This window comes from Cyprinodon variegatus, unplaced genomic scaffold (genome assembly GCF_000732505.1).
Source record: "Cyprinodon variegatus isolate N-32 unplaced genomic scaffold, C_variegatus-1.0 Scaffold2053, whole genome shotgun sequence".
Classification (NCBI taxonomy): Eukaryota; Metazoa; Chordata; class Actinopteri; order Cyprinodontiformes; family Cyprinodontidae; genus Cyprinodon; species Cyprinodon variegatus.
The window spans coordinates 16,116-29,914 of NW_015152506.1; the positions used below are offsets into that span (position 1 = coordinate 16,116).

Sequence of the window (13,799 nt, forward strand, 5' to 3'; positions counted from 1 at the left end):
AGTCAAGAAAAAAAGTTAAAAACAGTTAATACGCCTAGTTAAAAATATATTTAGGTTTATAAACTAAAAAATGTAAGTGCCAGTATCAGCATTAATGCCTTTAAGGCAGAGGTCTTCAACAGGGGGTCCGCGACCCCTAGGGGGTCCATAGGGGTACTGCATGGGGGTCGTGAAAGGTTTGGTTGATTAGACTTTTTTTTTTTTTATATTCCCCCTGCAATTTTTCTACTAATTGAAATGTGTTTAAATACACATTAACATGAGGCAGAAGATGTCTTTCAGTCATCAATGCACACATTCAGCGACACACAGGAGCTCTTTCAAGCTGGGTGCCGTTTCATTTACAACACCTTTCCCATCAATGAAGAATTAGAATCAGAAATACTTTAATAATCCCAGGGTGAAACTACTTTCGTTACATGACACCATTTTTAAAAGAGTGACCATAGCACCAACTTGATATAACACAATTTCATACAATATGTATAATTAGGGGGTCCCGGCTCCCATCTCGCCATCAATTTGGGGGTCCTTAGCCTGGGAAACGTTGAAGACCCCTGCTCTAAGGTTATGTTTCTTTCACTCTCAAGAGTGTTTTTTAAGATTTTCTTATAGAAGCACTTTTGTTATTCTTCTTAATATATTCGGGCAAGTTGGCATTACTTGTTATCACATTGACATTCATTTTTGCCATCAAAATATCCATATTTTTTTAATTTTACAAAGGTAATACGGTCTTGTCCTGGATTCCAATAACACTATTGGTTTGAAATGTAGATTTTCAAAATATTTTACTTAGTGCCCTATAAAGGGTTAACAAAAGGCTTGTTTTGTTTATGGAAACGCACAAAAAAAAAATAATTCTAGGTCAGATTTATGAAATAAGTACACTGAACTCTTACCTTTATTCCCTCTACTCATCAATTCCTATAGAGTGGAATCTATATGCAAAAAGGAGGTAGTGATGTGAAGGTTACACTGTGGTGGAGCTGTTACCAGCCTGATAAACTAGTTTTTCTTTTTTCTTTTTGCCAAAAAGAGCAAAATAAAAGGATGCATTTAGATGCAGGAGACAAGATTAAAATAAATTATAACACCAGAACATTCAAAAAAGCACAGAAACATACCTCTCCTGCTGATAGCTTAAATAAAATGCATCCCTGTTTTTATTATTAGAAAATACATATGTGATAGATTGCTTCTGCATCCATATGTGTTTTCATGTGTCTGAATTCACCTTGGCCTCGATGGCGGCTTCAGTGCAGGCTTGCAGCATGGTGAGGTGGTGGGCGAACACCAAGAACTTCAGCTGCTCTGCCTCCAGCATCATCTTGATGTAGTCCTTCACCGCTCCCGCCTGACCGCACATACACACAGGAATAGACACGGATGAAAGAGAGACACTGAATCCATCACTTCACTGCTCGGCCACACAGCGGCAAGATCAGTAAAGAAGTCAATTAATCACCGCTGCATCCTTTCTGCGGGATCGATTCGCTATTGAATGCTGGGGATCCTGACTTTAAAAGCAGCCGGCAAACACGGCGGCTGGGGTGGGCATTTGTCAGCTCGCAGATAGTGAGAGCAAATCAATAAGTCGCAGCTTGGCAATATGATCGGTGTGTGTGTGCTCTTTTGATTATGGCGACAATAGATGTGGGAAAATCCACGTATTGATGCTGGAACAATGAGAGAAAAACCATAGATTACGCTTAATCAAGTGTCTCAGATTTCAGTTTAAGTTCAATCTCTCTGTGTACCTGAAATAAAACAGACGCACAGATTTAACTGATTTTTTATTTTTTGGGGACACCTGAGATAAAGACGTGTAAAAAAAATAAATCAGCTGGTGGACATGACAAATAGCTGCATGTAGACAGGATCTACAGTTGGTTTTTGTCTTTTCTAATAGAAATCAACACAACATCAACTTCCTGGAACGGCTGGGTCTCTTCTCTTTCCCATTTTGAAGTTTCATGTTTCATGTCATGTTTATGCTCCAACGCAGTGGCGTGCACAGAATGTTTAAGGGGCAGGGGCAGAAAGAAAAAAAAGGACCCATATAGCGAGTCCTTGCCACTTCAGAATGCGTTTTGACTGCACTTTTGGAGTACGGCTGGGCGAAGTGAAGAGAATATAATATCACGATATATTTGGGCTATAATTGCAATAGACGAAATATTTCATGATATGTTTAAATTACTTTTAAAAGCGATAGAGAGCATAAAATTGCATTGATATAGTCAAAGTTTTGGTTTGAAATTGAAAAAATTTTATCTTAACCAGCTAAAAGCTTTTCACAAATAACGATGCCACATTATGTCAGTGAGCGTCAGTATTAGACCTTTAAAAAGATCCCAGCAACTAAACAGGAAACGAAGGAAAAACACTAAATAGGAGGAGTGGCGGCATATAGCTTTGAATCCTGAGGTTCTGAGTTTGAGCCCCACTCCCACAGACTGCCACTCTGGGTCCCTGAGCGAGACCCTTAACCCCATGCAACCCAAGGGGATGGGTTAAATGCAGAGTTCATTTTGTCGCTCTGTACTGGTGATGGTGTGATGACAATATAAAAAAAACAACAAAAAAAAACTATATAATACTACTATATAAATACTAAATAAAATGTAAAATAAAAAAGGGCTTGTTTGTGCATAATAAAAAAAAAAAAAGAAATTGACCTCAAATTCCTACAACAAAAGTTAAAATACTGCCAAAAGATCAGAGCATTATTAGAGCATCTTAAAACTATTAGCACTGATCTTAATGTGCTGGGAATTTGAAAGAAAGTTTAGAAAATGCTTGCAAAACCTCTGAACACATCAAATCACAGGTATTAGAGCATCTAAAAAAAAAAAAGATTTAAATAACATAATAAAAAGCGTCTGTGATTTCCCTCCATCTCTTTCTTTTTCTCTCATATGGGATCACTTTTTCAAACAACGAGGCCAACGTCATCGGCTTCACAGCTGATTTAACGTTTTAATTGGTGTGCGGGGAGACGCTGACATGCAGAGTTTACAACATTCTTCATTCTGCAGCGAATTACTTATTAGGTGGTGGAATAAATTTGTACTAGTGATGCGCTGGTGAGGCGTCATGAAGCGTTTTGACACATTTCCAAACTGTATTGAGACTGCGTCACTCAATACTGATACTTGCTATACTTTTAAAATCCCTACATGCAGCCTATTTGACAGACTACACTGACACTGGTAATACTATCATTTAAGCCATTCTATGCTATAGGCAAGGCAAGGCAAAGGCAAGGCAAATGTATTTGTATAGCACAATTCAGTACAAAGACAATGCAAAGTGCTTTACGTGATTAAAATATAGGAAAATAAAACAGAATCAAAGCAAGTAGGAAAAAAAATAACAATAAAAAATGCAGAAACAAAAAAAAAAATATGTTATGTTCTATTGCTTAATATCCTTGTTCATATGAAAACATGTTTGATATTTTTAGATGCAATCCATAAATAAAGTAAACATTTAGATGAACATATGAATGAGGATTATTGTGGACTAGCAAAAAAAAAAAAAAAAAGAACACAACATAAGTTCAGTAAGAATGGAAAACTAAATTTGAATGTAATTGGATTCAGATCACTTTGGTGATAACTGAGATGAAAATGGTCCCACACGGCTGAAACCTTTCTTTAGCCTTGAAGCTGCTCCATATTTCCTCAGAGAATTTTTAAATTAACCGCAAAAGAACTGAGATTTTCTTGGGTAAATGCATCCCGTTAACAGATGCGCTTTTAAACACAGTTTAGTGCCTCAGTCATTTTGAAACAGCGCCGGCATTGGTCACATGAATATCTTGAAACGATACGTGCACCGGCACAGGAGTTCCACCCTATTACTCAAAACATGCGCCAATGCATCGGTGTTGCTAGCCTTGTGAGACCATCCTGATCTCTCGAGCTTTCAAGATTTCACTCGCTAATCAGTCAGGAGACTCTCCGTAAAAGAAAATTTGGAGCAGTTCACCAAATGAACGTCCAATCAGCGTTGGCTTTGAGGCGGGTTGAGGTGTGACGCAACGAGAAGCGCGGCAGTTCAGTCTAAAGAACATGGCGACTTCAGCCGATGAAACTAGCGTTAGCGTGGCTATTCGAGCAAGTTTTATCGGAATTACAGAGTATTTCTCCACTGAAAGAAGAGCGAAACACTGCTCTGGAGGCTTTTCTCAGAGGAAAAGATGTTTTTGCTCTTCTCCCGACTGGTTTCGGCAAGAGTTTTATCTATCAATTGGCTCCTCTTCGTCGTCGCTCTGTTAGTACGTCATATGCTTCGTTGATCTGATTGGTTTATTTGGCCCGTTTATCACCAACATAGACCAATCAGCTAACCAGTATTTTCGCCCTTTCCCAAAATTACTTCAACGGAAGGTTTCCAGATGGATATGCGGAGCAAATCCATCTGGCAGAGTCAGCTTACGGTGTTGCTGGACTAATCACTAATTTGTACTGCTACCTTTTGCAGCAATGGTTTTGCGGCACATCTTATAAATAAGCGCCTTTAGTTCAACGTCCTAAGCGTGAAATCCAAACCACTGCCATATGTTGATACAGCTTTCATTTGCCTGTGTTCTGTCAGGTCAGCAAACCCGTCAGACCAGCATACCCTCAATAATACGCATGCACGTGCATGCAGAAAGTGGCATTTGAACGACCTCTGTTACATTTTCAGATCCATATACACTTAACTGTTTAATGACAATCTGCCAGGTTAGCTGCTACGTCCGGGTGTAAAATGGCAAACAAAGAAAGCCAGGCTGTCTGTGTTTAAAGCAGTTTGGCTTTAATTCTGTTTACCTCAGGATAAAACTTTTTGTTTATTACATCATGCATAAATAAACTAGCATACTTGACTTTCAGTGTGCTTTACCTTCAACTACAACTTTTTGTTTATCATATCACACCTAAATAAACTAGGCTAGTAGACTTCCTTTCACTTATAGTGCCAGACGTAGGCTAATCTGACGTCTTGCGCATGCGTGCCGACTATGGGTATGCTGGTTTGTGTGCGTGTCGCACAGAAAATAATCCTGTTTGGAGGTTGGGGTCTGTGATGGCTGCATGTACAACCACACAAATGGTCTGGTAATTCTTTCATTAAATCTTCTATTTTATTGTACTGTATTTCCTTTTTTTCTACTTTGATTTGGCATATGTTAACTATTTGGGTGCACACATTTAGTTGACTCATTTTGTCATTTCTTGCTTGTTTGGTTTCTGTACATTAATATATTTTTCATTTGAGTTGCCAGTTCCTGGGAGGCTGTCATGAGTGAAGCCAGAAAAGGAAAGGAGGCCCCAGCTGCAAAGTATCTCCTCATTGACATGGAGGCCTAGTTGGACTCTTCCACTTACTTTTAGAAGGGGTGTAGAAAGGGTTTAGGTTTCTGTATTTGGTTTTGTTTTCTATAAAATCATTTGGAAAGTTTAATATTTAAGTCCTCTTAGGTTCATCATAGGTTGCTGATTGAGTATGATGCTGATTAGTTTGGTCTTTTGTTGTAGTTTTCTTTAGGGAAATATATTTTATGTTTCCCTCTTGTTTCAAAATGGTCTGATCAACCAGTATATATATTAGTTTCCTTTGTGTGTCAGTTAGGTAGGTCTTTTTCTGTGTCAGGTTTGGATTATGTTGATTTTTGTCATTTGTTTTCCTTGATGGGTCCAGTCTTGTTTGATCTTTTGAACCTTATTTTTGCTAATTAAATTTGTTACCATTTTTTTTTATTAACCTCTTACACCCTAAGGGGGTATAAATAAATTTCTGCCTGACAAAAACACACAAAAGTAAATAACTTATAGCCTCACAGCTATTAGATTTAAGAAGAAACTTTTGGTACGCCTGTAAAGGTAAGATGTCATAGAATGGTTTTCTGGTGTCAGCACCATTGTAGCTTTGACCCTGCCTGAAATATTAGGGACAAAATACAAAATATTTTGCATTTTTTGAACCTCGCCAAAATTTTCTTTGAAATAAACATTGCAAAACACTACCAAAATATTATTTATAGCACAAAAAAGTAGTACAGACTTTTAAATCTAAATGTTGTGTAAAAATATACCAAATTTGGACTCAATCAGATGAATCATATTTATTTTAGAATGGTATTAGTGAGAAATTTCTTAGGCGGAGGGGTCATTTTGGCACTGGACCCACCGGTGGGTCCGTAGGGTTCTAGGGGTTAATGACTTCCCTGTGCTTTTCTGATTTTTTGGCTCGGTCCCTCACAGGGTCTATGATACATTCACAGTGTGTGGGAAAAATAAAACTCTCAGTGAAATAGATGCAGAAGGCTTAATGTCGTCATGTGGTTTTGCACTCAATAGTTGCGATAAAGTCATTTTAACTATTATGCATAGGGGGGGGGGAATGTTAGAACTGTAAATATACAGCCATATGTTTATATTACTATTTTTTAAGTATTTATTACCATTTTCAAGGCTGCACTTTAAAAAATGAAATTGTCTAGAGTTATTTTAAATGAAATGTCTTTTTTGTATACACTTATGTATACAAAAAGACAAAATAAATCAGTCTAAGAAACTCGTTGTGACTTTTGAAACTTTTAGTATATCTATCTAAGGAATTAACTATCCTCATAATATGATTTTCTTTCTATATTAAAAAAAATCAGTCATTAAATCATGAAGTAAATAAATAAACAAAGGCAAATAATTTAATAATTATCATTTAGATATATATTTAGCTTTATTTCACAGGGACATGATTTAATATTTTATCAATGACAGTATGGACTTATATTTTAAATGAAACAATAAAGAAGCTATATTTAATCATTGGCTCTGTTTGCAGAAATAGAAATATAAATGTTAGGTTTTTTTCTTAAATTTTGAGACTGAGATCAGGTTGCTGTAATAAAATGTTTGTTATTTACATGAAGCTACTGTATATATAAAAGAAATCAAGGTCACAGTCAAGTTGACCGGACTTGTGTTTAATTAGTGAAAAAAAATCTTCCAATTTTTCCTTAATAACAAAAAGAGAAAGTTTGGTCTGGTTAGCAGTCAAAGTGCCAGCCGCAGTGCAGAGAAGAATGCAGTGGCTTTCTTGAATGGATGTATCATTGCTTCTTCTTTTCCTTATGTAACATCTCTGTTGGTTTTTGTTTTATTTATGAAGCGGAGCGGCAACGATGCTTTAGAAAGAACAGAGCCCAAATTTAGCAGGCTACTGCTTGTTTTGGAGTTCCTGACCTTGATTGACAGTGTGAAGCTAACAATAAGGAGGCAAGGCAAAAAGCGAGGGAGTTAACAGTGCCCTGCAGATATCTGTATATGTATGGTGTCAGGTTGTGTGTGTGCGCGTCGTTGTTGAGCATCTAGACTCAGCTCATTTGGGAGCCCTTTGGCCCACTGGGGCGGCTGAGAATAGCAGCAACTAGTGTGAAATATTAAGGTTTGATTTGAGTCTCACAGAGCCCTTACGAGGCACTTTTCGCCTCTGTGGTGTGAATCCAGCTCCTAAACCTCCCTCCCCTACCCTGCAACCTGACAACCTCTTCAGCCGTCACACCTGCTCTGGAGGGAGAACCTCTGCTGATAATTAGCCCATGCGCCTGATGATGAATCTGTCCAGCAGGCCCGCCGACCCTGTTCTGATCAGAGGGGTCCTCATTACTGACGGCTTGGCTTCGTCGCTTCCTTCCGCCGAGTTTAATTAGTGCATAAACTTCTCTGCCGTCTGAAGCGGCCCGTTATCTCCGGCTTTAAAGTCCGGCATCAGAGCTGTCCTCTCTGGGTAATTGGGAGCAGATGCTTGGCGGGCAAAGCAACAAAAATACCCCAAAGGCGTTTGGCAGCTCTGTCGCCTGGCTTCACTGGGAGGCAGGCAGGGCCCACGATGCTCCTCAGAGCGACATTCATGTTAGAACTTATCACACCACTCCACCCCTCCCAGTGATCCAAAAAGGGAAGCTATTTCTCTGTCTTAAGTAGCTAAAGTGTGTTCGACTCTGAACGGAAATGAGATTGGTCTGGGAGCATTGGCTTTAAGGTGGATGTAATGAAAGGAGGTCCAGACTTAGGCTAAACTTAGCAGAAATCCAATCAGTAAACAACACCAAGCGCAAAACAAAGATCCAAGCTCGGAGGCAGGCTGAGCGAGCAATGTGTCGATGATTGCATTTGGTAGTTATCTCCGGTCTTTGTTAACCTCGGGGCGCTGCTCCTCATGGCTGAGGGAGTTTGGCTAATTGAGAGGAATGCCAGCCCTTAGAATGCGAGGCAGATGGCGGTTTATGCACCTACAAATACAGGAGACGGAGGAGACGCCTGTTCTCAGAGCCCCATGATCGGCGAGGGAGGAGGCTGATCGGATGGTGGAAGCTTTATTACAGCAGCAATAGGGGGGGGGCAGTGGTAAATGAATGTACGACTCTAGCCGCTCTGACCCCAGCCTCCCTCCTTAAGGATGCATCCAGCCACCTTCTCGCAGTGCTTATTCTCCCCATTTCTCTCTCTCCCTCTCTCATTATAAAAAACATCTCTTTTAAACTGTGAGCTGAAACAGGTCGCCATGGCAACAGCATCATAGAGATGCTTATTTTAGTGCAGCGTGTAACTTTGATATAAGGCGTAATCATGCCCGGCTGGACGCAACTAAATAATACCTCGGTTATAACTCTCTACTTTATCTGAGTGCTTTCACCGGTCACCATTAGGCTCCGTTACCATGGCGATGTTTTCCCAGGAGATCTCGCTGAGAACGATGCTGCGACACCAATTCACCACTTCCCCTGTAACATCAAATAAAACAACTCTATCTGAAGCTATAAAATCTTCCTTTTTTTTTTTTTTTTTACTTTGACTAGGCCACTCTATGACATGTAGCCCTTTCTGTATGTTTAAGGTTATTCTAAATGTAAAGTCTCACCTATTTTGCATGAATTTTCACTTGTACCCCACAGCATGACCACGTTTCACAGGATGCTGTATCCAGGGTGGATATGCAGGGTTAAGATATTGTCCTCACATGGCGTTTCGTATTTAGGCCAAACAACTTTAATTTTAGCATCATCAAACCAGAGCACGATCTCCCAAATGTTTACTGTGTCCCCTTTATGGCCTGTGGCTAACTGTAAATGGTCTTCATGACACTGTTTTTTTCATTAACAGACCTCTAACTCTGTCGCAACAGCTGATTTATACTGTGATTATATCACAAACAGGTGGACTCTGCTCGTTAACTAGAAAGTAGTTTGTTGGAATGGATTTTATCTAAATGTAAGAAGGTTGGCACAAAGGTATGCTTGACTTTCTAGATCTGCATTTGCAGACAAATGTAAACAATGTATGCTTTCACTAAAGTTCACGACTATAAAGAGCTGTTGGTGTATCTCTAAAGTGGCAATAAGGTTTGCAATTCTGGAGTGAAAAAAAAATTTAAACTTTAATGCTTTGTTTGAACTTGCATTGCATCAGAATAAGACCTTTAAGAGTAATTTATAAACAAATAACTTTAAAAGAAAATGATATATAGATAGATTCTCTGTTTAAGTCAGTGAGGCAGACACCCTGTCTACTTTTAAGGCTAGGCTTAAAACTTTCCTTATGTTAGAGGGGCTCAGGTTATACTGAGCTATCTCTATAGTTATGCTGCTATAGGCTTAGACTGCTGGAGGACATAGGGATCTCCATTCCATCATTCTGCTTGGTTCTATTGCTATTCGCCCACTTTTTTAGAATTTGTTAGTTCAATCTCTAACGTTCTGCTCTCTCTGTACTTTTTCTCATAGTAGCTTCATCTGGTCTGTTCCTGTTTGGCTGTGACTCCATCCTGGAGAGAAATATTAGCTGTGCAGCTGCCATCAACACCTTTGTTTATAGATGTTAGAGATCGGCCTGTTTTTCAGTGTAGTCCTGTTTCTCTGGATGTGCTCTGTTTCATTATCTGACATGGGAGGTGGATCGGAGCTCGTCTGCCTGGCTGTGTGTTTCCTGGACGGGGCCGCCTTTTACAGCTGCTTTTTGTGTCTCTGCTTCCGTCTCCTTAAACCCCAGTCGGCCTCGGCAGATGGCCGCTCACACTGAGCCTGGTTCTGCTGGAGGTTTCCTGTTAAAAGGGAGTTTTTCCTCTCCACTGTGGCTACGAGCATGCTTAGTGTGAGGGATTGCCTTTGAGTCAATGACACGATGCAATATACTGATTTTCCTTAGATAGAAAACTTTGAATCAATTGGACTGGATGATCTGGTAAAATTGTTAAGTGCCTTGAGGCAACATGTGTTGCGAATTGGCGCTATAGAAAAAAATTGAATTAAATTATTATTCCGGCTGTAATGGGATCTACTCTTTCGATAAAGAGGGCTGACAATTGAAACTAGACAGGAAATCAGCCTAAATAAATAGCTTTATAGGGGCATAGCACAAGTTACAGAGTTTTGAGGACGTTGCCCCCTGTGGTAACAAGTTGAAATGACACCAATATTGAGCTCATGAATGGGAGGAGAGATTAAGTTAATTTTCTGTTGTTGCAAATACACAGGTCTTTTGCTTTTAATGCTATTTTGGGTGAGAAAGTTATAAATACTGACGTTAAATACATTTATAGCAAACAGGGGGTAATTCCCAGGCCAAATCTGAGCTTCCTTCCCTGATATCCAATCTCATTTTCCATATTCCATCGTTACAAAAATTCAATTTGGCCCTTATTGTCACACTAGACAAGTTTTATTTCATTTTTATGTGTGGAGTCTGTGATGGGGTTTGAGGTGTGCTTGTGGCTGGTCATTATGATCCGTCTTTACAAACCAACGCCCCCGTTTTCCCTTTGCAGCCCCAGCAACTCACTCAAATACCACCTAATGGAGCCTTTAGAGCAGGGGTCTGCAGCACGTTGCTCTTTGGACAACCAACAATGGCTCTTCATCGCTTTGGCTGAAAAATGAGCCAGCTGATCTTTGGAAAATTATATTTTTTTCATCGAGTCTAAATACTCTAAACACAACAGATTTTCTTTCTTTTTTTAGAAGAAAAAAATCTTCTGAAAATTTCATCATCAAAAAAAAATCTCTTTTTATAAATGTTTTTCCTTAATTTAAAAAAACCTAACATTTGAAATGGCACAATGATTATTTATAAAAAAGGACACATTGGTAGATCTTTTTTTCTCTCTTTAAAGAAGGTCATGTAATATTTGTGGCTCTAAACGAGTTTTATCAGTTGGACCTGAAGATAAAAATGTCTCTTTGGATTGGAAAGGTTGCAGCCTCGGGCTATAAAGGCATGTTCAGTAAACAGAGAAAAGCTTATTTTACACTTTGTTTTGTAAGGTCATGAATGAGAAAGGAAAACATCCTTTTTTACTTGTACAATGCACCTTTAAGACAAACTACAACACTGACTTTTTATCTTGCAGGGTTTCAAAGCCCAGCTTTGAAACCCTGCAAGATAAAACAAAAAAAAAATAGTTAAGCATCTCAAACATTTTTCAGATTATTTCTTGCAGCTAGAGCTGCAGCTAGTGACTATGTTGCTAATTGATTAATCCGTTGATTCTTTTTTCGATTTAATCGATTGATAATCGGACGAGCAAAGGCTTCGTAAAGAAGATTTTACATAGAATTTAAACCAAATGAAGCTAAAATTATTCCCTTTGAGGACTTTAAGATAGAGCATATTGAAGGACAACAAAGTTATTTTACATTTAATGCATAATGTTATATATTTTGCATTATAATGCTGCTTTGAGTAGGTTGCTCTTTCGGGTAACGGTATGTTTTATAGTCTCTATATTCAAGTTAACGATGAATCGATTACTAAATCAGTTATAGATTATTTTAATAATCGATTAATCATTATTAATCTAATTGATTGTTTCAGCCCTACTTGCAGCTTTAGGTTGTAACGTAATATTTCTGCACATTGAAGAACGTTTCCTCTTTATATATTTAAAAAATAATCAGGATTGTCCATCTAGCAGCAGGACTATCACCAGCTGAAGAGAGAGTGATTAAAAGGGTGTTTTGTTTTATTTTGCCACCATTGAAGAGCTTGCACAGCAATGGCAGCAGTGGGTAAAAATAAAGACTTTTGGGCAATAAAGTCAGCCACTAGTTTAAAAGTATTTTGTCTGATAGTTTTGGGATCAAGAGAAAAAAAAACAGAAACGTTGAATTCATCAACTAATTACTGGACTGTGAGATGAGACGGCGTGTAAATAAAGACACTATCTGGTCTCCCATTACCTTGGCAATAGCTGTTTGTTTGTACATCTGTGTCACCAGGCTCATGACCTCTGTGAAGGGGTTTTCTGTAGCGGCGACCCCTGACCCCAGTCCCTTCATCAGCCTCTCCCACTCCGCGAAACTGGCCGAGGCCTCCTGTATGCAAGGAGAACACAAAGACAGTGAGGATGTGTCCTTTAATCCTTCATCCACCCTTTTCTTCTCTCCTGTTATTGAGATATAAAGGGCAAAACAATTAATAGTGCTGCTGGGTGTCCTACTTTTTTTTTCTGGAAGAGATAGAAAGAAGAAAAAAAAGCCGAGAGATGGAGAATTCCCAGGGATGCCTCCCCCTCCGACTGGGCTGCTGTGCTAGGTGGGTCATGAGCGCCTCCCAATTATAGCTGCCTTGTGACAAGCCGAGGTCGAAGATGGAGAAGCGGCCCAGCCGGTACTATAAATCAAAGCCGCCTCACGCGCTCTCAAGGTGATTGGCGAGAAGTATTTAAGGCGGGAGTGGAGCTCGCAGTGGGGAAAGGCTGCCTGTGAAGAGCAGCATATGTTTCTGACCGATCATAAACAAGAGACGCCGAGGGAGTCCGAGTTTGTTTTACCCAAACGCAGCTCAATCATAAACCGGTGGAAAGCCTTCACGGGCGATTCCCTGAAACAACAACAATCTCTAGAACTTTCACGCTTCCCTGCTTACCTTAAAAAACACACTCTTCAATGCATTTCATCTGGAAGTCATTCTATGAACCAAAGTATCGTTATATAAGGAACATGCAGGGAAAACTTCATTAAATCATCTTAGTCGATTACAAAACTGCAAATATTACAGAATATCTACATCAGACTTTCTTTTTTTCTCATTCAGGACTGTCCTACAGTATCCTTCCCAATTCAAATCAGCACTGCTGCAGAAAAGCCTCCTCATAGCATTTTACCTGCTGGCCATAGAATTAGACTGATCACACACTTTTTTATGTTTTTGCTCCTTCACATTGCTTCCAACAAGCTTCTTTAACTCACTGAAAGGAGACTTTCTTCCTGCAAACCTTCCATTAAAGGTCTGATTTGTGAAGCTCATCATTATTGGCTGAAATCCTCCTAGAGAGCCTTTGCATCCCGTCCAGTTACAGAAATGTCTGGGTTACATTGCTGTAGCTGCAACCCGTTTTTATACATTAATGTCAGCAGATTCTTAAACCTGATCTAAGGCTCTCTGAAGCTGCTAATCCATGATCTCCTTACCAGGACGTGGCACTTTAGGCAGATGGTCATGGTGGCAGGGAGGCTGTTGGACTGGATTTCCTTCAAAGGGTATCAGAGGAAAAATCTCACCGCTGTTCAGGTTTTAATATGTAAAGAAACTATCAATCATTTCCCTGCATTCCTTTGGTCGATATGTTTTGGATCTATGATGATTTACAAATCCACTTCCCTAGAAAATAATAAAAAAAGGCATTTTTTTTCTTCATCTAAATATTGCATGCCAGATTAAACTGAAGTAATAATCTTTGGACCAATAGAGGAGAGATCTAAAGTTGCTTCAGTCGCTTCAGCTAGTAACCACTGATCAGGCCCC

The 13,799-nt window shown here is 39.3% G+C and overlaps 1 protein-coding gene across 1 annotated transcript in view; it reads right to left on the reverse strand.

Moving 5' to 3' along the window:
* Positions 1-13,799, reverse strand: part of zranb3 (zinc finger, RAN-binding domain containing 3) — a gene marked incomplete at its 3' end in the record, with an annotated part of 46,800 nt that overhangs the window by 11,883 nt on the left and 21,118 nt on the right. The window contains exons 5-6 of the mRNA XM_015405204.1: positions 12,233-12,367; positions 1,238-1,357 (exon numbers count right to left, since the gene is read on the reverse strand). Coding sequence (XP_015260690.1) covers positions 1,238-1,357; positions 12,233-12,367 — 255 coding nt within the window. The remainder of the gene's footprint in view (positions 1-1,237; positions 1,358-12,232; positions 12,368-13,799) is intronic.